Raw genomic sequence first — 26,039 nt, forward strand, 5'->3', positions numbered from 1 at the left:
TGCTTGGTATCTTTGGAAATACTGGGATCTCCACAAGAATTTTAAATAAAGTTCTGTGGGTTTGGACATTTGGCTACACAGCATGAGCTTGTAAAGACCGGCCCACCAGCAATCTGCGACTTCATTAGTTGTTTAACACTGTATGTTGTTTTGAATGTAAGGATAGTGCTTCAGGAGCTTCATCAGAAATGTACTGGCTGTAAGTTGTGCACTAAACCCCTCATTCAATGCATATAGTTCTTAAGACTGGTACAAAAGGTGTCTTTAACTGTCTGTCACAGTAAAACTTTAGGTAGACCGGCTGCAGAAAAGACCAGTATTGATACCAAATAACATGTGAGCCCAGTACATTCAGAGTGTGTATCGGGCCACAAAACTGTACATAGACCAAACTTGTGTTCTACATCTTTGATCGTTTAACCCTGTTTGTACTATATGCAGTCAAACATTTGCAGTACATCTGTTGCACTGCTTGTTGAAGCACTACTTACATTGGTTTCAGCATTTTATTTCATGCGGATGCAGGCTACAGACTACATGCTGGAAAGTGTGATCTCAGCACCAAATGAAGTAATTATTGAGTCATTTGGCATTGATCAACATCTGTATTGACCCTCTGCAGATATTTATTCTTTTGTGCTTTGGGACCAGTAAAAATTCTTAGGTAATGTGCTACTACCAATAAGCCCCTTACTAAATCAACTGGTCAGACTGAAGCTGAACCAACCTGTAGGACTTGGCGAGTCGGCTGGGTGACTGTTTGGGCGAGGACACCCTCTGTAGCGTGGCGTAGCTGGGCATGTCAGAGGAGGCTGATCCCAGGCGCTGCAGCTTGGTAGGGGATCCCACCGCCTGCAGAGGGGAGCTCACACGCTGTAATAGAGAAGTTGTACTTCATTAAAGAGGAATGTCACTCACTTTAAATATTCATCTACTCTTCTTGTTCATATCATTATTTTCAGAGAGATGAACAACTCCCCCCGGAGCTGGAAAACCAGCGAGCAGAGACTCTAATCTGTGATAACATCCTGATGAAGAGGCTTGGAGTTATCAGACCAAACATGAAGGGATGACTCTGAACTTTTATAACCAAATGAACACGAAATCCGGCTGCAAGCAATGGGCTGCCAAATGGAGTTCCCTCACAATTTTGAACATGCATTTTCATTTTGCACTAACTGGGGAAATACATTGAAGAAATATTCCAAAGTTTCACCGTTACAGAGCTCAAGGTACCATTTTAAACACCCCATTAGATGAGCACGGTCAGGATGTGCCAGAGTGATGATGCTGAGGATACAGTGACGGCAGATCTGTTTAAATTAATTCAAAGACATGATAAAGATGGTGTTCTTAAAATCCAACACTCTGAACCCAGAATTCATCGCAGTGCAGCAAAAGAAGCAATAAAAGAGTAAATCACCACTTTGCAGGGGCCAGAATTTAATACAGGTTTGGTGCACTGTGGCTGCACTGCTGACCGACCTTACAAGAGAAACTGCCTGCAGATCTCATAAACCCATTGTACTAATTACAAGAAAGATGCAGGATAAGCTATTTCTTCAATTGCTACCACGATAGCAGTAATGTCGCTTCGATTAAGAGTCAGCACAGTCTGGCTATCACAGCAGTAAACACTCAGGTACCATGTGTTTGTGGTGTATAAAGCACTAACCTGCCACAAATTTAACTGATACTGAAAAAAATCTTCTACAAGTCAAGACTTATGTGTGTGGGCAAGTTCACTCTTCTAAATCAGCGTACAGTTATGCCACAGTATTTGTTTAGTGGTTCAGAGGTAATAAACAGCCCACTTTCATTCCAAGGTCATCAAAAACCGCTTTGGCAAATCCCTTGTCCTGTGATACCAATGCCAAAGTCACCCTTTGGTGTCTTTATAAGACTCTCTGGGCTTTTAACTACAGTAATCTCAGTTTAAACCCATCCTTGGAAAGATTTGATGCTTAAAGAGATAGTGCACCCAAAAATGAAAATTCAGCCATTATCTACTCACCCATATGCCGATGGAAGCTCAGGTGAGGTTTTTAGAGTCCTCACATCCCTTGCATAGATCGGCGGGGGAGAGGCTAGCACACCTAATGGCTGACAGGGCCCCAGACTAACGTCCAAGAACACGTGTGCGCGCTCAGGGTGATCGGTAATGCACGGTCTCTGAAGAACAGCAGTCTCATCAGTACTGATGTCCAGATTCTCAAGTGCAGGCATCGCCAATTCCCAGTCTGAGCAGCAAAGACTTTCCTCATCCGTTGGCATTGCTTTGCATTTGAACCAACTACACCACCGGGTTTCCAGTGCTCGACTCTGGTATTCTGCGGCTGACTGAGGTTCATGAGCTGCGGCGGCTGCTTCGTCCAGTAGCCTGAATTTCGTCCGTATACTCGGGCTCAAACAAATACGGCTCAACAAAGAAATGCTTCCTCCTCAGTTTCAAAGTCTTCAGACATGTTGGGCTGTCCTTTGCTAAAAGACCGCAGTGCAAATTATCTTTTAGCTCTGTACTTACCGTTGTCTCTCCCTGCGGTGCAAGTGTCACGTGAGGTAAACACGGGTGAGCAAAGCTCACGCTTTCACAGGTCTCGCGCATGCGCGCACACGCAAGTGCGGAGCACAGAGAGGCAGTCATAGCTACAGGCTACAGTGAGGCTACAAACAGAGTTCATATGACGTTTTTTGAAACAACTTTTTATGTCGCAACTTCAGGACACTTGGATCACTACGGATGAGCATGTTGGAGATATTTTGTGGTTTCAGTTTTGTGTTCTTGGACGTTAGTCTGGGGCGCCGTAAGCCATTAAGTGTGCTAGCCGCTCCCCCCGCCGATCTCCGCAAGGGATGTGAGGACTCTAAAACTTCATCTGAGCCTCCCTCGGCATGAGGGTGAGTAGATAATGGCTGAATTTTCATTTTTGGGTGCACTATCCCTTTAAAGTAACTGACGTAGTATAGGGAGCAAGAAGGTCCACATAGGACAGGTGGGAGGGGTGGTGAATGAACAATTTTACCATGCATTACAACTAGTTTCACCCAGGAGACAGCTGTGCATCCAACATGGAAGGATTACTGAGCAGGCCTTCTGGGCACAGGCACAGGGGCCCACAGTGTAAGGGGGGGTCCCCTGGCCTTTAACTGCAAAATGTCACTCACATTAACATGTACTGATCAAAAAGAGATTCAAAATGACCACATAGAAATGCTATGGACCTGCAAAGAGACACAAAATAACTACAAAAAGGGCAAAACACATGAGGGGTGTGAGAAAGCATAGAAAGTTGAAATCTGAAAGCACAAAAGACCGTTTTTTTTCTCCTTCATTCTCTGATGAGAATGTGATGAGAAACTACAAGAAAAAAAAACAGTGTACAGATTCTGCACCTTTGCAAGATGGGGGCTATTTTGTAGTATTCTTAAATAAATATGCCATCAAAACTCTATTGAATGACCACTGCCTTTGAATTTTTGAAAGGTAAAAATGCTGTAGCTTGCTAATTTCAGAGGATGGCAGCTGTGTGGTTAGATTCACCACACCTTAAGACTGATCTCACCTGCTTCTTTCTGTTTTCTCTGTAACAGACTGTCTACTCCCTGCTGGCATTTTGTTTTCGGGGTTGTAAACAATTTTATTTATTTAATGTTACCGAAGGTCAATAATGTAAGTTCTCTGAGCTAGCTAGCATTCTGACAGTTAGCAAGCTTGTTAGCTGAGTCAAAAAAAAAAATCCTTATTTCCATGAATGCTTTCTAGCTCTGAATCTCTGCTAGAAGTAGGAGAAAATCATTGTTGAAAAGGTAAGGGGTTTATTTTGCAGGTGAAATTAGAGAAGATTCTATGGATGTTTTGATGTTTTGTTACCATGACTTTGGTTCACCACTGGACTCCACTGTACCTGAATCCAAGATGACTACAGCTGCCTTCCCCTGCAAAGAAGCAGAGTACAGACCTGACACCTTTCACACCTACAGGGGCGAGCTGGGGCGCCGAAAAGGGGAGAAAAAGGAGAAGGATTCTAGGGGCCTATGATTAAGAGGGGCCCAGATAGGCCACTAATAAAATTATAATACTGACAAAAATAAAATGACACTAAGTTATTAACTAACTTATAATCACAAATATTTTTTATTTACAATGTACTGGTAACAATAACTTTATTTGTTTTGGAAACATTAACGTCCCCCTCTCTATTTACGTAAAATGGTTCAGTCCGACTGGATCAGCTGCAGTGCGCCATAATTTGTCACAGACAGCGGGTAAGGAGGCGGAGACGGCAATATGCCTCAAAAATCAGGTAGCCAAAAACGGAAAGAAAGGAAGCTAAGAGAGGAGAAAGAAGCAAAGGGTCGACAGTATGTCACCCAGTATTTCAAAAAGCAAGGTGGGTTTGTTAGTGGTTCATGTGGTGGAAAGTTATGGAATATTAACTTTGTCCCTGGTCTATAAGCAGCTTATAGACCAGGGACAAAGTTAATATTGATGATCATTGATTCAGTGATCATTTTAGTTAGGGATGAGCAAGCAAACAACTTTTGTTTTTTTTTTTTTTGCTGAGCGAAAACTAACTAATAACGAAACTAACTAATAGCGAAAAGGTAGTTTCTTGCAACCCTAGAATTAAGATAAAAATATTCACAAACAAAAAACACTTCTGGTTGCTGATAAGTAGTGTTTAACTTTTGATTTAAGACTAAAAATTAAAACCCTTGGCGTGCACTGCAGCGCAAGCAGACAGATGCGCGACTCAGAGCAGCATATGTCACTGACACCAGACTCAGAGCACAGCGGACCGTTGGAAAATGTCACCATCAGCATATTATTTTACATCAATAAAATCTATTTTATCATTATTTTGAGTCACATTGTTGAAAGAATTTAGTTAGCAGGATAATAGGTCTCCATTCATTGCACGTCTGGCTTTCTATTTCCTTGTCGGAGATGGTGCTTCGTTCAAGGTCCCCCCAAAAAAATGTGAGAAAAAAAAAAGGCTGAATATTCAATTTTTTTTCACAGTCGAATCCCGTGCCATCAAACGAAGCTTCAAAGCTTCGAAATTTTTGGGTCAGCCCTATAACGTACACTCTACAGAGCCAGGTCCAGGATCCTCTTCAAGTTTGTCAGGGAGGAATGTGGAAGTGGAGGAAGAGATTGTTCTTTTATGTAAAATAGCATCAAAATGTATAGGACCCAGTAAAAATTCTTTTCATGGGGCCCAAAATCCCTGGCGGTGCCCCTGGGGGCGAGTGTTTGATGCTAGAGATTTTCAGTAAAGCATTCCCTCAATGTATAAAGAATGATACCAATAAAACAGTCCCATAGTACCTTGGTACCACTAGTTCTAGCAGGGTTGTAGAAGCGTTAAGCATTCCGCCAATAGTGTGCTACTGAGAGGAGAAAACATCCGTCAGACAACAACAAAAGCATCACAGTAATCTCCTCGGGGATTTGTACCTGTGCAGGCAAAGTGGCGCAAGAGTAATACATGGGTGGTCCAGCAGGTGCAGTTCCGCCCTCAGTGGGCATGTGGAAGGCGCTGCCATGGGCCTGCTGGGCAAATGAGTCTCTCTGGGACTGGGAGGGAGAGTCGGTTCCCGTTAAGTGGGCAGCAGCACGGCTGGATGTCACCTAAAGAGGGCGGAGTGTGGAGATATATGAGCGAGGGGAGGAAGAGAAGGGGACAGGCAGCACGTGTGGAGAAGGAGGAGAGGATAGATGTAAATAGGGGAAGATGGGGGAGAAGGAGAGAGGATGAGGAGAAAGATGAGAGTGGACAAATTAAGTGAGGTAGGAAACAAAGGCATGACGAAGAGGAGGAGCTGTGAGGAAGCAGCAGTTATGAAAAAAATAAACAAAAGAAGCTGAGTCTGACTAATTGTACCAAAGCTCTATGTATGTACCTGGTTGTAGCTGTGAACAGCCCCTCCAACCTGCCCACTGCGGCCCGTGATTGATTCCCCAAGTGCGAGCCCTTGGTTACTATGGTAACCAGCTGCTGCATAGGCATCCTGGTGGTTGAGCTGCAAAGCACTTTGGGACAGAAGTCCTTGTCCTGATGGGAAAAAGAAAAGGAAGAGGGAAATTAAGGAAGTATTAAAGGGCAGTGATCATTCAGCCTGTGCACTGAAGAAATACTTGTGACACACAAGCTGTATTTTTTATGTAAATTTAAGACGAGAAATTTTGGTTTGGGGCAGGAGAGATGTCAAGTGAGGTTATGTCATGGTTTGAAACAAACTTTTGATCCCTGTCAAGCCACCTTAAAACTTGGTTTCACTTCTGTCGAGCTGCTTTTATGTAACTGTTTTCGGACGACTTTTACTTCTGTAACAGTCCGTCTTTGTGTAAAGATTTATTCTGTTCGTGGCCTTGAAGGCGTTTTGTAACCCAGTTTACATCCCACATGTTATACAATATATTTCTTTTTTTATGGGAAAAGAATGAATGTGAATACAACAAATATAACTGCCTTGGTTTGCAACAGACCTTGAAATGAAGAGAAGAAAAGGGAAGGGGAGAAGAAAGAGAGGACTGAACAGATGAAATAGAATAAAATAGAATGCCTTGTCCTCTTTTATGAGACACCCATTTGCTTTTTACCTACCATGTTATTCCAGCCTCTCTACACTATTTTTCCTCTCATGCTCTGTGACCCTTAAATCTCACTGTTCCTGACCTCCATTTAAATCACACTGCTTCTCTGTCTTCCTTCCTCACCGTTTCTGTCTCTATCACTTCCTTTACCACTCTCTCCTACCCGTCCATCTCTGTCTCTCCTCCGTGTTACTCTGTATTATTCAGTACGAGGAGCAAAGAGTGACATCAAAGGGTTAGAATGAGGCTAATAATACACAAACTCACTCACCAATCTAATAATATTTGTCTGTTAAGTGTGATCCGGTTAAGGTTTGAATTTTTCTTCAGTAAAGTTTTCTTGCCAAGAGTTAGGTAAGAAGATCAATAACACTTGTATACATATGAGTCTACAGCTGATTAGCTTAGCATAAAGATTGGAAGAAGATGAGAAAAAATACCTAACCTGGCGCACTCGTAAGTTCAAAAATACACATTTAAATGGCACTGATTAACATGTTATATCTTTCCTGTTTAATCCCTATACAAAGAGAAATGTGTGAATTTACGTAAAGTTACATACTTGAACTACCGGTGGCCAATCGCAGTGCTATCTTATTTCCCAAAATATCAAACTATTCCTTTAAGCCACCCGTGTATTCTTGGTGAACTTTCAAGGTGTATTTTTCTTCCTTTGAGCAGAGCTGCTACTGATCCCTTAAGTCTTTTTTCACCTGTGAACCAGAAGAATGTGCAAGCTCATCTTTTCTTGGCTCTGGCAGATGCATCTGGTCTCTCTCCGCTTTGGAAACGTTCCCAGCTGCCCGAGACATGTCGGGCCAATTAGAACTATTTATCTACAATGGGGTGTGTTTGAGACAAAGGATGTAAAAAGGAGCACCGTTGAGACATTTCCTAAAACAACCAAGATGGTTGCAGCTGAGGTGGGACTTTGTATTGAAGCTGCTATCACATCAGTATGGAACGAACAGGATGGTATATATTCCCTAGTTCTGACGAGATTCGGCAAAAGTTCAATATACCAACTCATACCAGCTAATCTCTGCATGTTTTCTCATCATTCAGGGGTGGCTGTTTTTCCCACCTGCCCTAACTTGCTGTGATTGGCCATCTACACAAGGCAAACCTGGTCATTGGTAGCTCAGCTCTATATCACATGCTGCTAATACCCCCATTTATAATGCCCCCTGGAAACTTTAGATGAACTGGGAGGTTCCAGATTAATTCGCTTTTGTGATTTAGTCTGGTGATGTCATGCAAAGGATTTTTAGCAGCTGACAGTTATTTTTAATGTGATTATTAGATTGCTTGGGATATCAAAGTGATTATCACAATGCTTTTATAGACTAAGACTTCATCTTTGCCAAACTTTGACATGCAAATTTCCATCATACAACTGGAGGGTCAAAACAGGGAGCAACATATTAGAATGTTATTTGCCACAAACATAAGGAACCAATCCTATCAACATGCTGGGTGTCAGAGGAGAAGCCAGGTGTAGCTGTGTTTTGCTTTTACTTTCACTTCAATTTGTCAGAGCCATCAGTCAATCAGGAACACGGTTTATCGAACATTAGCAACACATTATTAGCAGTTTGATAACATAGTCAAGCAAAAGGCTTATGTTTTCTAGTTATATTGCTAACATAGAGAGCAATGAATGAATAGAGTTCAAGGTGAGCAGGTAGGCTCAAACTATAGGCAAGCAGCTAAGGTGTGGGTGGAGCTAAAGGCTGGACTAATTTGCATATTCCCAGGTCGACACATGCTAAGTTAGCCCAAGGTGTACAGTTAAATCTAAAAGCCCTGACACACCAAGACAACGGTTGGCCGTTGGTCAATGTCGAGCCATCGGTAAGTTTCTGTCACCCTAGTTTTGTGGGCGGTTTTTTCCCAAACCATTGGCACTAGTCAGCCCTTGTTGGCTTTATAGTATGTTGAAAACAATGGATCCCGTCAGTGAGAGAAATCGCTCTGACTGACAGTTCAACTCAGTGCACAAAAAGAGAAAGGGAAGTGAGGGAAGCAAACAAAGGGCTAAAGTCAAGAGGGTGTGACATCAAAACAAACTTGTCATATAAGGTAAGATTATGTGTTTAGCCATTGAGTTCTTCAGTTACTGATACTGTTCGATGCTGCACAGTAAATATCATTGTGCTTTAAACACTGGGTTGTGCTATCAATGTGCTACCTGGCTAACAATTGTCTTGAATCCATCTTGTCGTACCACAGAGGGTACGTGCTAGTTGGACATTGGCTGTAGTCTTTGCAATGTGTTCAGGTGCAACTTTCTGGCCAAGATACAGGCAAAGTGGGGCAACACAACAGTCGGCTTAGGGCCACTAGTTCTTTAACGCCACTTTAGTGTGTCTGGGCTTAAGCCATTTTAAGGCAAGAAAGGGTGTTTTTTCATGGAACAACTTTTAAATTTGTCATTTCGATGAACAGAGATCAGATCTTTTGGGTTTACTCAATGACAGGAGAGGAACTTTAAATTGCATAGAGACATAAAGCTGGTGTTCATCTCAGTTTGGGTGAGTAATGAAGAAAGAAAAAATAAACTATTCTTTTAAAGGTAAATGCATTTATCATGTATTTCCTCATTTTGAGAAACTTACCTAATGAGCGAGCTTAGTCCCTAGCTTATTACACATCTTCTACACTTTGTAATGTCATCCGTCAGCTGTAGTAAAAATTTAAGTGTGAGAATCACTGATACACTGCTGTGTAACACCTTCCAGTGGAGCTGTTTTTTTTACTACCACAACACTGCGACTTTCACATTCAGGCTTTCATCCAAAATTTACCAAAGATCAGTCAGCCAGACTCCAGCTGGCCATTTCTACAATGAGTTACCATTGAGCTAGCAGCTGGTCAGCCATCAAATCAGTCAGTTAGTCAATGGTAACTTTTCAGTGAACTCTTTTTTAATTAAAAGCCTTTGCTTCAGAGTCAATGTGTGGAAGAGGACCTATTGTATCCTCTCTGGGTGCACTCTGTCATTTTGTAATAATGTATATAGTTATTTTATGCATGACACTAACAGTTTAACAGCAGATTCACAGTAGAGGCTGACTAGGATGACACATACATACTCACAATGTGATAAAAAGCCTCATTGCTAATTTTACACGCAGCCTCAGTCATGTTTCTGAGGCATTTGCAGTCTGCTGATTTGCACATGGATCATTTCATTTGTTGCGTAAACCTGCAAACATGCATAGACTGTGACACATAACACAAACAGGCTGTATGTAGATGACAGCACGCATGCATGGAACATAATGACAAAGCATTTATAGAATGTTTTGTAGACTATAAACTGAGTTTGCCTGGATGGCCCATAAAGTTTGAAGTGAATTTAATTGAATCATTTGAGGAGGACAGGAGGACTGAGCCTCTCCCTTTTCCATCCCTCTTATTGAATTCCTGTAAAATGTTTGATGCACCCTTGATTAATTTGGTGATGATAGCAATGATGCGCCTCATCAAAGACTTTAATTACAGAAATAAAACTCATTTTTATACAAAATGTTAGTTAAAGGATGATGATGTTGTCCCCCAAGCAGCAGTTTGCTGCAGTGACACATGAATATGCTCCAGCCACTTTTACAACCGCTACATCTGTTTGCCTTTCTGTCAAACAACTCACTGCGCTGGAAAATAACTTTACTGCATTATATCAGCCTCTAAATAGACCTATAAATTCCTAATGCTCAGTATTTGTAGTCTCAAAGGAGTTCTTGAGCTGTCCTCCATCAGCAGTGGCTGTCCCTTTAATCTCCACTGATGTCACTTTTTTGCCAGCAGTCTAAGAATCAAAGCAAGAGACAAGCAGAAACTTTGCTTGTTTGCTGATGATTAAACAAGAAAGAATGAGAAACCACAGTGTGCCAGCGGTCAGTATCAACTGCATGGGAGAGATAAAGTCAGCAGCTAACGGCAAATGGAGTCACTCTGGATAAGCGCGTCGGAAAATAAAGCTCGACCAAAGTGAAAAGTCACTTGAAAGTACGGCAAGTGGCTCCTGTAGGCAGTGTAGCTGGTGATTGTGCATTATTTAAAATGTGATATTAAGCTTAGGGTGCCAAGCGAGTTTACTAGGTCAGGGCCTCTCGTGTCCAATATAGGCTTGTCTTGGGTGAGTATACAAGCATGCATGGGCGTACAAAAACACATAATGCAATGAAAGAATTTGTACTCCACGTCTGTTTCAGAGGGCTGCACACACTCTCGCACACATGCATACAAACCCAGATGTGTGCACAAAGCCAGGGGATGTTTTCCACAGTTTTTGTTTGCCACTTTGGCTGTGTTTCATGTGGGTATTGGAGCCTTTAGGGCAGCGAAGGGGCCTCATAAATTCATTATCACTCAAATGGCAAACACTGAGGGCTCCACTGAACCATATGAGGTGAGAGAGTGGGGGGATGAGTGTGTGTGAGTGTAGAAAGAGGAAGGGGTGTATTAGAAGGACAGTAATGGGGTGCCACAAGAGGGTCTCTACCTGTGAATTATAATATTCTTTCAGGCACACACACATCCCAATCACTCCTGCTCCGTGATAGCATGCATGACCACACCTCCATATATCTGCATGTATGTATCATGGACAGTCTCACATTGGTAGACCTGCTCTGGGCTCATCACTATCTTCTTCAGTCACGCACACACAAACTAAAAGTTGTTGAGTGGCTTTTCTTCCGCATCATGACCAGCGTTCTCTATTGACACATTTTAATATTTCATCAGTTGTCTATTTTTAGATACCCATTGGAGGCATGTGCAGTCTGGAACACACACACAAACACACACACACACAAGTTGCATGCACAGTCCCAAATAGCTCCGTGCAACATGGTCACATACACACAGATTAACATGCACAGTGGCAAGCATGACCAGCATGAAGCGTGAAGACACTCGGTGTACTCTGTTGCTGTGTCGCACTAATCTGCACAGCAGCTTGCGTAAAGGAGTGGATCTGCTGCTGCTGATGCTGCTGCTGCTGTGTGTGTGTGTCTTGCAGGTGTGTGTATCTTGTTATATGTGCTATAAGGCTTCTTTTCGTGCCTCTATGCATTTCGGGGGCATGTTAAGTAATGTCAATATGATTCTGTGCCAAATGGAAATTCTCAACCAAGTGCTACATTTTGCCTTTCTTTTGGACCACAGTGAGACAAAAACCAACTGACCCTTCCACTGATTTATCATCAAAATTTTCAGTGATTTCCAAACAATAGGTCCTTGATTTCAGACAGCGGTAGACAAAAGCAAGCTTCTTAACTCCAGCCAGCAACCGTCAATTTTTCCATCTGAAATGACAACAGCAACTGACAGCTGTTGTCAGCTGTGGTAAGCTAGCTAATTAAGCTAATGTTAGCTTCATGAGTTGGTCAGAAAACATTGTCTCTAGTTGACTTTTAAATGTTTCCATGCACTTGATGGTTACATACATACTATTGTGCTAAAGCTAAAGATGTGTGATGGCTCTGGCAAAAAGTCAGCATTCATGAACAGCAGCAGACATGAAAAGAAACAAGATTGTTTGTGTATGACAACAATAAAAATGTAAAATCAGACTATTATTTCTTTGCAACATTATGTTTGACTTTTGATGCTACAAGTGAAAAGCTTTCGGGATGAGGGCTAACCAAGCAGCGACCTCTGGGGCTTGAAAATGAAGTCCAAGTGAAAGTGCCAAAAACTGTAGTTCCTCTAATGGCTGCTTGAGGCTGGCTCCAAGAACGAGTCAATCCCCACAGACCCCCATGTAAAAATTTTCAAATTTACAGCAGAAATAAGCATATTTACAGCCTGGTACTATAAACTTTAAGTAGGATCCACCCCTCGCTCCCCCACAGCTCCACCCTCTCGTCCAAAAATGATCACCTTTGGTCGCCTCTGGCTTAAAATATTCAAGATGGTGACGGCGAAATTGCTGAACTTGACATTTTAAATGGGAGTCCACAAATCAATGGGTGAAATCAGGGTCCAATACTTTATACAGTCTATGGGACTAACCTAGGTGTTGGACAAATGTAATGCTATCTTGGGCAGGGGTCGCGTTAACCGGATATTCTCGGTCATTGACCATTTTTTTTTACAACAATGACCGGAAAATCTGAAGGCCGTCGGTCATTTTGACCGGTTGCAATTACCACCCCTGCCCACTTGGTGGTGGAGTGCACAGTACTGCAGAGAAAAAGTCATTCATCTGCTTCACGTAGCGTTGTTGACATAACGCCCTGGACACACCGGATGCGGAACCGAGGCACGGCGCCCAGCAGCGGAGGCAGTTTTCAGTCAGCGCCCATGTTAACCTATCTGATTGTCCACACAGGCCGCTGACCAGAGCAGAGTGCCCGCGGAGTAGAAGCAGCGCTTCAGTTCGGCGTCTGGTCTATTTTTCATGGGATCCGCGAGTGCTTCTCTCAACCTGGATTGAGCGGATCGTACCAAACAGGAAGTCGGACACAGAAAAGAGAGAATCCAGCCACTTTTCAAAATAAAATAACAACAGCATGCACTGAGGAACATGAGGAGAAAATACCGTGTTTATAATTTAAAATAACACAACAGTGCATAACTGAACACATTTTTCAATACCGTAATCACTTCATTACAATTTTAATTTTGTGTCACCGAGCCTACAGGCATAACTACATAACGCCCTGGACACACCGGACGCGTTAGTGCCGTCCAGTGTGTCCAGGGCAAAGCCTAATGGCACAGGTGTGTGGATGTCTGTTCATCTTTTCGTTCATGTCCTTATTAATGCACACTTTATAACTTGCTTGTTGGATTTATTAAAAACGAACAAATGAAAACTAAATGTCTTTACTAAATATCTTTATTATCATTTAAAAACGAAAATTAAAATGACAGGCAAAAATAGATTATGACCGGATTTTTATGACCCAGACGGTTAAAATGACCGGCGACAACAAAGTCTAGCACAACATCTGATCTTGGGTAGCAATGGCTGGGGTTGATGAAGTGTAAAACTCCCCAAATTTAATTAAGAGCAGAACGGAGCGACTAACATTAGCCAAAACTAACATGGAGGGCCCACCCCAAAACAGTGAGGAAATGCTATCCCACGCATTGGATGTGCTGTTCATGAACTTAATTTTTCTTAACATAACCTGTAATTCCACAAACTATTGACGTGCATCTTGGATTTGGCAGAAAGGTAGTGAGCCTAGTTAGCCAGACATGCTAACGTCTGCAGTTTATATTTAGTTAACTCTTGGCATTTTTTGCTTTTGGTTTTGAAATTGCAAAAAAGCCACCACCCTTCATACTCTTTAAATACAGAGTGTAACGTGGAGAAATCCAATAGAGTGGTGCAGGGATGATGTGTGTTTGTAGACCAACCTGGAAGTTAGCATCGACCTAGCCTCCCTCGACAAAAAGCTGGATTTTGGATTGTTGCAGAAAATAAGCTCTATGGCAAAAGTTTATGATACTAACACATTCGTTTTTTAGCAAAACAATCTTCACAAATGAACACCACCATGATTATGAAGCTTATATGCAACTTCCAGAAGTAAAAAGCTAATGTTAGGCTATAAACATATTACACTACAGTATCATGACTTCAACATCGCTACCAAAATGAGACTGTAAAGCCATGTTTGGTATTATAATGCTCTGTAGTCTCATTTAGCTACTTGTTAGCCAATGCCGTTTTAAGTAATCTAAAAGCTTTAAAATTCACCATTGAGGTATTTACTTATGTATTTATGTTGCAGAACAAAATGTAAAAGTCTCTTGAGCCTATCTTAACCCGTATTTAAAAAACAAAAAAAAAAAAACATGCTGACTTTGAGATAAGAACGTCAGAAATGCTAAAGTGCTGATTCATTTCGGGGATTTAGGACTCATTCCTGCAGCACTCTATGTTATACCTAGTTATGGTTGCTAAGACAAGATTGGACTGTCAGTGTTTAGGGGAGTGGTTCAGTGGAGAGTTATTTTAAAGCTAAATTTTTTGGGTTTTTGCTCTCTCTTCCTAATTTTCCTTTTATCTCTCCCTGCCTCTTGCTTTAACATTTGCCCTTTTTTCTACTCATCCGATGGTCTGTTACATAACTGTTATTTAAACATCAAACAAAATAACTGTTCCTAGTTTTGCATGCCTGTGTGTGTGTGTGTGTGTGTGTGTGTGTGTGTGTGTGTGCATAAACAGTCTATGCATGAAGGCCTGTATAGGCTACTTATGTGTTTTTTTCATGCCTGGTGATGATTCATGCCTCATGTGTGATTATATATGCATGCCTGTCTATGTGTGCACATTTATGATTTTATGTGCCTGCGCTGTATAATTGTGTGTGTGTGTGTGTGTGTGTGTGTGTGTGTGTGTGTGTGTGGTGTGTGTGTGTGTGTGGGCCTCCCCTATCTGCACTGTGAACAGCAGGCCAGCTGACACCTCAGCGAGGTTGGATTAGCATATCAAACCACTGGCACGACTCCGCATGTCTCCTGACAGCCACTTCTCTCCCATGGGGTCGCCTATACAAGAGACATGGGTATCATCCCTGGGACCAAATGAAAAAAGATGAGAGTGGAGCAGAGAGGCACGGGGAGTTGTTCAGATTCTCACTGAGAGCTGTTATAAACAACTGCTCTGTCCTCTGAAACTCTGTCAAACTCTCTTCGTCAAGTAGCCATTCTGTCTAGGCTTTTTAAAACTGCACTGATCATATGAACAATGGATCAAATGACTACAAGTAATGTGACAGGAGTCATTCATAGTGATGAACTCTCAGAAAATTGTAGCCCAACTCTGAAGTTCCCCTCAGCTGTAGAGAGTGTTTTAGCATCTTTTAGCCCTTTGTTTTGATTTTTTGGTCTGCAACTACTGGTTGGTTCAGTGTCAACACTCTCACCAGGCTTGTATCAGCAGGCAGCTGTTTAAGTAAAAACCTACCTACCCAGCAAAAAATGGCACACAAAATTGGTGTCTAGGTGATAAAGATAGTGGAGCATTTAGCTACTAAAAAGCCAAATATTTCTGTCAGAAGTCAGCAGAGACTAAAAGAGAGCACCAGACTAATATCCATAATATAGATGAACACATAAGGAAATGAATGCCACGGTTGCTCCAAGTCTGCTTGATGTGTTAATAGGCAACTTTTTGCTAGCACATGTCCTGTATGAACCTTTTAAGGCGATAATATGTCCTTGTTGTGTTTACAGCTTTTTGCGCTGCCCTCAAGTGGCTAAAAATCAGTTAGTGTAGGTTTACATTAAAGCTTTAACTTATAGCCCAGGCTTTGATTTAATTCAATTGCTGAACTCAACTAACACTAAACAGAGAAAGGTGGGCACACTTTTGTTTCGTAGCCAGCAAAGTAGCAAAAGCAAGCATAACCAATGCCAGTTTGAATTTCCTATGATAACAAAGGCATGACCCTCCCTACCCTCTGATTGGCTTGGACTTGTTGCCTTTGTTGGATGAATTGGTGAGATTTAGACAAGAGGAGTGAGATATAGGGTTAGGTAATAATTACAGGGTAAGCCAAACAGAGGTAGAGTAAGGCGGGGCATACCGCTGCTATCCTCGGAAGCGTAAATTCACATACCCAACAACAAGTTGCAGGAGGATGAGAAAAATGTGTTGTCAGTTAAAGTAGGGTCTTCATTTAACGAACGAAGTTAGCAGATGGTGAGCAATGTACCTCATACCACAATATTCGCAACTTTGGATTAATTTTTATCAAAAGCCCTTTTGATTATTTTCATCAGTTAGGGACCCATCCACCCCAACCTGCCTCCTTACTTTGTTTTCTTTACTCCTGTCATTGCATTGGTCATGTGGTCACAAGCTTCATGATTACGTGGGATATACATGACTTACTGGCTCATGATTATGTGGGTTATAAACGAATTGTGGTGCATTACTTTTGTAGATATGTGTAGTAACAGTGCATGAGAACAGCCTGGTTTATTTGTAGCCACACCTGGCTAGTAAAATGGACGCAGCGTTTAATGGGGGCTTAGCTTTTAATTGACGTTTTATGGTAATATAAATCAAGTTCAGTTTTGCTTTTGTATTGCCCACTATTGGTTCAGACTACGTAAATCCAGGTTGTGAAAGCCTCTGCATGTAGTCTTCAACACTCTGTGTCTGGTAGCAGAACCTGGGAAAAATCTTGTGGAGTACAGAAAAGGAGGATTTGTTTTTTAAAGACTATTTTGAGGGCTTTTAACCTTTAACATAGGACAGCTTGAGAATGACTACCCAGTGAGCTAGAGGTCACCCCAAGCATTTATCTGTTTGAAGATTTAAAGAGCCTTTGGTATTAACTTACGTATGGTAGTTAGTAGGGGCATAAATATTCAGCATGGGTAAACAGACAAAGAGAAATAAAATCTCATCAACAGAAAATCCAAGACAGGGTGCAATCATGCTGGACACACTTTTAGACAAGTGGTATAGATCACAACTCTTGTACATTATACTTGTATTTAAAATTATTTCATATTGTCAAGTAGCACTTCTGGAAAATGTGATGAAATCTAATGAAAGACAACCTCTTATTCAGCCTTTGGGCAGAGCATGCTAATTAGAGCAAGTACTTGAGTGAAAGAATTTATCTCACAGGCATGATTAAGTTTAAAGAAAAAAAGGTGTAATTGTCTTCTTTTTACTATTTATTCTAGGAAGGACTGAGGACACTCTTTTCAATGCTGCATTGCTCACTAGTTCTTCGGTGCAGACTGGCTTTGTGAACAGCATTGTGAATTCACACATATTCAACAGGTTAATCAGCAAAAACCTGGAGACCCCAGCTCTGCAGAATATCCATCCCCGCTAGTCTTTGATTGCATTTCAACTATTCTCTTCCAAGCTATCCTTCTCGTCTGTCCCAGTAAAGAAAACTAGCAAGAAACTTTTTTTCATTCTCCTTTAAAGAAAGCCCTCTTAATCATGACATTGGCCTTACTGTCTCCTGTAGCAGTGTCCTGCGAGTCCAAGATGCCTGATTCCTGAAGCGATCGGATGCAGGAGTCCACCAGCTCCAGGCCTGTCGTCAGCTCCTCCTCTATGTCCTTCTGTCCATCTACATGAGCACAATCAAGAAAGAAAAAAAATACTAGTTAAAGCAAAGACACAGCTTCTTCTGGTCTCTCTTTACTTCTACACTGTAGCATTAGGACCTAAACCACATTTAGTAGTTGGTCCTGCAAAAACAAATATGTGTGGGTTCCACCTGACATCCCCACCCACCACCACCACAACCCATTCCTCCTGTTCTCCATCCATTGTGTGCACTCATTCACCTATGATGGGCACCCACAGACCCATCATGTACAGAAGCCTGTACACAGCATGGAAGCTTCATTACATATTGCCTGGAACTTCAGATACCAACCAGGGATGATGGGATTCCATCCTGCCCTATGTTTGCAGTGTAACTAGAATATATGCCTTGTAAATACTACATCAACTGAACCATGTGAAGCTATTATTATGCAGATATTTTCTTTGTTTTAAAAATATGTGAACAAAAACAACAACAAAAAAAATCCAAACAATTTAAAGAACACGTAAGGCACCACCAGTGTGCTGAGTGATGGCATTTCTGTGTCAGCCTCACTTATTTTTAATATCACAACATATTGCATGCTAGCTAGCACTTGTGGTGACACTACCATAAGCACATAAATACAGAGTGAAAAACAAGCAAAACAACAACAGGTTGAAAGAGTTAAACTATATATTTCACACAGGTAATAATCTGTGCCTAAAAGGAGCTGTATGTGACATTCAGAGCATGTCTTTGATCCAGAGTCTGTGGTGCGATAGTCTGAACACAGTTCTCAACTTGGCGGTGGCTAAGCCAGCAGCTAGTAGCTAATGGTGCCAATAAACAGTGCTTACAATAGCAACAGTGCTGACAGAGCCAATTATGTTAACCTAGGTTGAAACTGGAAGGTGGGTACTATGCTTTAATGATGCCACTTACAATAGGCTATCCAACATGACTCATCCCTATTATTCAAACTGCATTTAAAACACACATTAAACATGGCTTAATAGCAGCAATATAAAATAAAAATTGGCTTCACTATAACTCTCAAATTTCACAGACAAAACACTTGTCTTGACACATTTTTCCCACAAATACAAAATGCTAACATTATTAGCACAAGCCTATGGCACTTTGCATTGTAAACATTAGCCTAGTGGCTAGCAGATTCTATTATCTCTGCTCATATGAAACCACAAACAACAGCAACATTTACCAAACGTAACCTTACAAATTCGGCTCAATTACAACTCACAGTGTTCACTGACAAATTAACTGACTTATACTAGACACCTGTTCGACACAAATACAACATGCTAACGTTATTGACACAAGCCTATGGCATTTTGCATTGCTTAAATTAGCCTAGCGTCTAGCGGACTTCTGTACTCACATAAGGCCAGGATAAATCACACACAGGACTTAAAATGCGGGTCTGTAGTCGGTTTCCACCCACTTAGCAAGCGCTGTAGTTAACTAAGGATTTTGTTTCATCCACAGTACTATGGAGATTCCCACACTCCCACACAGCTCTAAACTGGAGGCACTTCCTAATATTTTAATTCACTTTGACACAAGGTGAATATTAGCCTACTTTTGACTTATAAACTGAACCTACTGGGAGATTTTTTAAGTGAAAGGAGCCATTCAAAAGCGCAGTGGTGTCTTATTTTCCATCACTATGGCAGCAGGAAGCAGGGGGCTTGACAAAGAGCAAGTGTGCATCAAAGCTACAAAATAGCAGCACACTATTAATGCAATTTAAAAAAAATAAGGTGTTATGTACCTTAATCCCATTGCAATTAATGCATGAAGGTGACCAGTCCTAGTTTATGTTAGAGTTGGTTGAAAACCCTGTGCCTCTCATACAGACGCTAAAGGACATCCCCACTGCAGTGTCCAAGCGGTTTATTTTGATGCCTCGGGAATGAGACCAGGCTGCAACATTAGTGGTCAGGCTGTTCCAATGCACTGTTTGTACATATACCTACAAAAGGTGATGCACCACAATTTGTATATAACCCACATAATCATGAGCCAGTAATCCAAGCATAATCTATGTGATCAGGGCTATGATCACATGACCAATGCACTGACAGGAGTAGAAGCAAGTACATTGGCAGGTCAGGGTGGTGGATGCATCACACACACAGGACTTTTCCCCTGTGTTAAGAAACATGTGAAACCAAAATGTATCCTACGTAACTTTACTTACCTAAACCTTAAGATGCCCACCCATGTTTCTTTACCTAAACCTAACCTACACTACCAGCTTTTTGTTAAGTACATAACATCATTTGTGCTGTACTAACTTGATAGATATGATTCAAACTGTTGTGTGTGCATTTTTGTAGGATATCATACGAAGCGTTGAATTAGGATACGCTGCAGTGGTAACTGCCGTATGAGCACAGTGCAGAGTGGGGACAATTACCTAGCCTGCAGGACAGGGACTCAGATGTGCTAAAGTGTACGTGCTGCCGCACCCTCTAACATAAAACTGGACTCTTAAAATTGGCTCTGATCATTTGAACTATGGTAATTCGTGGCACATATTCTATGCGACTTCTTGTTTGCCTTCACCACAAACCAACGGACACAGTAAACCTATGGCTTTTCAATGCTTCCCCCCACTTTGTCTTATCATTCCACATCCCACCCATCAAAATACATTTAGACCTAAACCATGTAAGATAGAATTCATTCTCATTCAGCTGCTGATTAGCAACTAAAGAAGTGGCCTCACTCATGTCTCATCACAGAGCTGTGTGTAAGGATAAATCTCAGGTCAAGGTTAAAACCTAGCTGATAATCCAGCAACAAATCTTGGGAATGGTGGGATCTAGGTCTTTTGGGCGGCGCCTTGTACTTAGATACCAGGTCGTTTGTCTGTCAGAGCGAGGCTGATAACATGCCCAGTGTCTTCAAGTTAGAGAGGGCTGCCAAGGGGGATAAAACTTACAAATGAGTCTGAGGAGCAACATTAATCTCTTACCGAGAGAGAGATGGTAATAGTGGAGGCCTTTTGAGTGGATTTAGGAGGCTGATTTTATTGACTTCTACTGACGCAATTGCAGACTGATGATGTTGATGCTGTTGGTGAAACATTTCCAGTGCTGTCTGCGGCATTACGCTGGATTTACTCTCACCCTCACACACACAAGCCAAAACTCATTTTTAAACCTGCTTGATCCAGAAGTGATGGGTTTTTAATGATTTGTGAGTGATGACAAGATCAAGAAGCCTGATTGGAGTGAGCTGGGGTTTTCCTTTTTCGTGACAGAGTAAATTTAGTTTCTCTGAGGCCCAAGCAGCCGGCCTTCAGTGCAACAGATGGATGAAGACCACAGCAGAAACTGCAAGCCTTTGCTATGAAACATTTGGACCGCAAACCTTTAGTCACCGCTTTGTTGGCAGAGGTCGCCAACCCTGCACTCAGACAATCAATCTGCCCACAACACCCTATACATCTCAACATGACTGACAAAGAGGCAGAGAGGGAGACCTAAGTGTCATGCCTGGGCGGCGTTTTTCAACTAAAATGCTGTCAAAGAAGTTGTCAAGCCCTGAGAGGTGTCTTCATTTGACTTTCAAATCATCATACTCATTGACTCTTGTTATCTCCTTTATGGAAAACACTTCCCATCTGGCTGTTCAAACAAGTTAAACTAAATACTGAGAATTATTTACAAATGCTGTTTGACCTTTACTCAACTGTCAGACGGGGTGAGGGAATTTTTTTTGGAAGAAGCCTTTTTTATCTGCGTCTCAGTGCAGAGAATGAGTTTGATTGAGCATTTTAACTGCTGCAGCCACCATAGTTAATGTACAGGATTGCAGCAATATATTGTTTGTGCACAATGGGGGATTTTATTTATTTTATTTTTTTTTACAATGGCTACCATAACACAAAGCACAGTCAGCAATGTGCAGTGCTGGAATGCAAACAATAAAGTGTCAGCCAAAATGTACAGTTAGAGAGCATTTTAGAAGAAATATTACCTTGGTTGTTCCAGCGAAATTTCTCATCTGCTGAGCTGCAAGAGACAAACGACACAAAGCAAACAGGGTTAGAAATATGAGCAGCAATTGACATTTTACATGAACTTTTGTTCTTGTTTGTTGGTGCATTTGCAATGTAACAGCATTTTCATCAGCCTTGCATGCTACAAACCGTCTCATTTTCCCATCAAGATCCACTTTATAGTAAAATAAGAATACAATGAAAAAATACCGGTCTGAGTAGCTTTAGATCACTGCTTATATATTATACAGCTACTATATTATTTCATGACTGAAAGCGAAGATGAATCACTAACTTTTAGGAACATTACATTAACATAGTCTCCTTTGCTAGACAGAAAGTCACAAAACTCCCATTTGAATGTCTTGCAGTTTAATTTAACCTTGCTTAGGGCAATCATTATGTACTTTGTAAAGTTTTCAACAATTCATTCTTAATTTTCAGTGGATTCTCATAAATTTGACAGTAAGGGTACATCATAAATCTCAGGTACTTCAATTAACAACCATTTTTAACTGCTATGTGATAACGTCATTGCTCACCACCTGTTTCTTGCCTTCCTTATGCCTTTAGACTAATACCTGTTGTCGGCAGCTGTCTGCATGGGCAGACCCTGAGTGACTAGATCCTGTTCCCCAAGCCCTGTATGCTGCTGCTTTACTGTCTGAGATCAGCTCTTTTACTGAGACTGCCTATGACTGAAGCAATAATTAAAAATAATTTTGTTTCAAAGTTACTCAATAATTGTCAATAACTGCCATCTAAATGTGTAACATTTTGGTATTAAAGCACTCATTAACAAACCCCAACACATACTGACAACTTTTTGTAAACAGAATCAATTGCGCTACGGTGCATAATTATCTTTTGGATTGCTGCCATGTGTTGCAGTTTTCAGCTTGTGCTTTGATACATTATTTACATCGATATCAGAAGATAACTGAGACATCTGACCTGTAATGACTACTTTAAAGCTGAGATGAGCACAGTTTTACAGAGACTAGCTGTCATTTAAGGGGACATGTAACCCAGGTTAAAAAACCAACAACCATTTAGCTAATCCAAGAACGCTCCCAAGGTATTATTATGCAGGTTAGGTGAGGTCACTTCCTCTTCTCCACACTCCAATCTGCCAATCTGGCTATTCAGTGAGCTGAACTGATCTGAATAGAGCATTTCTAAACACATTATGCTCCTTTACTCCTCTGCATTTAGCAGTGACTTGTGTCTATATGGTTTGTTATTAATCAGCTTCAACTAGCATATTGGTAAGCACGCTATTGTGTTTGTATGTGTTAATTAGTCCCCGCTAGCTTAGCGGGTAGTACTTTATTGTGCATGTGTGCACATGACTCAAGGCAATTAGCGATTTAAAAGAAAAAGGTTGAACATTAAAACTGCATGTGATGTGATTAACTTGTACCTGTTCAGGTAAAAATGTTAGCCTTAACTCAAAGGTATCTTTGATTTGAACATGATCTTGAGATGATCTTTGATGGCGAGCTACCCACAACACCTGGATTCCCCTCCTTCTTCAGTGTGTGTGGTAGGATTGACTGAATGAACTGAACTTTGGTCTAAAGCTGAGGACACTTTATTTAATTTAAAGGCCTATATTTGTGTTTTGTGTTCTTTATTTCAGAAAGAAATATTACGACATCTCATTTAGAATTTACCCTTGTGTCCTGTCTGTGGTGTTCATACACTTGGCACCCAACCAAACCTACAGTCTTCTGTATATTTAGTCCATAATCGTTTTCTTTAAATCTAGCTTATCCCATTTGTTTACGCCAAATTCAAAAATACATGTTTTCCTTCTTAGTGCTATTTATACATCTAAATTGTTTTGGTGTGAGCTGCCAAGTGTTGGAGATATCAGCCATAGAGACGTCTGCCTTCTCTCAAATATAATGGTACTCGATGGCACTTGCCTTGTGGTGCTCAGAGCGCCAAAAAAATACATTTGAAAAACTCAACAGCAATGTCTCTTTCCAGAAATCATGACCCGTTTACTCATGGTCAGAGCAGTTCCATGTACTGTAGGAACTATTTTCTTTCTACCCACTACACTACACTACACTACACCCACCAACCGTATTACTGCGCAGAAGGAAGTGTGCATCTACTCATGGGGGAAAGGCTTGTGACAGCACAAGATGCAAATATTAATGGCATCATCCTTGGCTGAGCTGTAACATTAACTAGCAGTAGATGCATGCTTCTTCCACACTACGTCGGGTGCATTTCGGTAGAAAGAAAATAGTTCCTACATAATATAGGTCTGTGGATTATCTTGAGAAACTGGGTCATTATTTCTGGAAAGAGACATTGCTGTTAATGCAAATCTACACTGTGAAATAGAACTTTTAACAGCCAGTATTTATATATTTAAGAGAAAGGGAAGAGAAATGGCATCCTTCCAGCCTAACCATGAATTGTTAATTGTTAGTCTGGGTGTTTCCTCCAGATGGAGCTTCTCTGACATATGTCCAATACGGTTTACTGCCATAGATCCACATCTTATTATTCCTGGGCTGCAGGGTTTACCTCTCACCCTGTGTATAGAGGAGGAGTTTTAATTTAAATGTCTGTCAAATCATTTGACAGGCGATGCACTGCTGTAAAAACTTCCTGATTGGATTTCTAAAAAATGTAACAGCCCAGTCAGTTAGCCTCATCATGCCTCAGACTTATTTTGTCTTTTTAGTGAATGTAACACACACAGAAAATTAAAGGATCACCAGTAAATCTTTACTAATACGTTCACTATGAATCCATGTCAGCAAGATTTACTTAAAAACAGCCTCAAAGACTAATAGGCTACAGTACAAACTATAAGTAAAACCTGCTGTCTGCAGGTTAGATGGTCTGTTATTTTTTAACAGGTTAACCATCACACCACCTCAGTTCAACTGGCTAAAGCTACGAGCAGGAGAATCAATACAAGCTTACATTACCCACCCAATTACAACCCAAGCCATGTAAGTTCACCTCAGGCACAATCCAGTACAGATATCTGATTGCCAGCTCATATAGCAGATCAGTGCAGTGTGACACAATCTAAAGATCTACACACTGTATATATATATCATACACTCTTAGTTAATAGTTTGAGACACTTTACATAAAAGCCTCACAGCTAAGTTGTGTTTGGTGCTCCTCTGATGAGCACTTGATTTGAGATTTCCTAGGAAGCGATGCATCCACTTCTGAAACCTGTTAAATCCAACAGCTTTAAGTGCGTCAAGCGCCACATTTAAATGCAATTCATATCCACTATATAAATAATGATGGGGTTTTCATGCATGATTAACATGCTGCTATCTACAGGCTGAAAGAAAACCCAAGTTTTCAGTCACAAGAGTAAAGCATAGGATGAAGCAACCTTTCATAGGAATAGTGTGGAAAATTTGCTTTCTCATCAAGAGCTACATGACAAAATTGATACCACTCTAATGTCCGTATGGTAGGCTATATGAAGCTAATTAGCTTAGCCTAAAGACTGGAAGGAAAGAAACAGCCTGGCTCTGTCCAAAGTTAGGAAATACTACCAACTAGCAATTTACAATTAAAGGAGCTGTATAAGACATTCAGAACATTGATATGGCAGGAAACAGCTATTTGCTATGTAAAGATAATGTGGAGTAATGGCGTCCTGAGCAAAGAATTAAGTCACGCTCACTTTGTGTTTGTTGTCAGCCTAACCCCATAATAGTATAGTATGAAATAAATAGTAAGTAAGATATTAGGGCCGCTCAAAAGATTCCTTGAGAAAGTCACTGATGCATATGGCACAATGAGCTTATGCTGTGAATATGTGACATGAATAAGGCACCTCATAATCATACATCCATGGTTAAAATAGAATCTGTGATTTGATAGCACGTATTACAAAATGACAAAGAGAGAAAACATAGTGAGGGGCGACAAGAGAAGACAGGCAGAGAAAACAACAGAAAGTGTCCAGAGTTTGAGATTATTTCAAGATGAAACAAAATGAAATCTGTCCAGTGTATCTATTGTAAAACCAAACTAAATCAGTACTTCAGCATCTCAAGCCACAACAGGACAGACTGAACAAATACAAAAACTCAGCTGTAGCTGAATAGTGCTTTTTGCTTAGCAAGGTTCCTGACTGAGTAAAATGACACAGAAGTATCTGCCATGAGAAGAGCTGTTCGAATTCTCTTAATATTAAAGAAAGGTGCTTCAGTGCTTCCTTCATAGTCTCCTTTAGCATAGACCATCCTTTATGAAAGGAAAGGAGATAATGGTGTCCCAGAGTTACTTGCAGCAGCAGCATTTAAAGCAACGTGCCATATCCACCGTTCTTTGGGCAGTCAACTATGTTGTCAAGTTAAACATCCACAGC

At 41.1% G+C, this 26,039-nt stretch overlaps 1 protein-coding gene across 10 annotated transcripts in view; it reads right to left on the bottom strand.

The window, feature by feature from the left end:
• ctnnd2b (catenin (cadherin-associated protein), delta 2b) overlaps positions 1 to 26,039 on the bottom strand; it is a 208,216-nt gene that overhangs the window by 84,028 nt on the left and 98,149 nt on the right. For all 10 annotated transcript variants that reach the window (XM_049598396.1, XM_049598395.1, XM_049598387.1 and 7 more), the window contains 5 exons: positions 21,646 to 21,680; positions 17,557 to 17,673; positions 5,908 to 6,059; positions 5,462 to 5,635; positions 728 to 873 (listed from right to left, as the gene is read on the bottom strand). In XM_049598396.1, coding sequence (XP_049454353.1) covers positions 728 to 873; positions 5,462 to 5,635; positions 5,908 to 6,059; positions 17,557 to 17,673; positions 21,646 to 21,680 — 624 coding nt within the window. The remainder of the gene's footprint in view (positions 1 to 727; positions 874 to 5,461; positions 5,636 to 5,907; positions 6,060 to 17,556; positions 17,674 to 21,645; positions 21,681 to 26,039) is intronic.

The sequence above is a fragment of the Epinephelus fuscoguttatus genome, linkage group LG15 (genome assembly GCF_011397635.1).
Source record: "Epinephelus fuscoguttatus linkage group LG15, E.fuscoguttatus.final_Chr_v1".
Lineage (NCBI taxonomy): Eukaryota > Metazoa > Chordata > Actinopteri > Perciformes > Serranidae > Epinephelus > Epinephelus fuscoguttatus.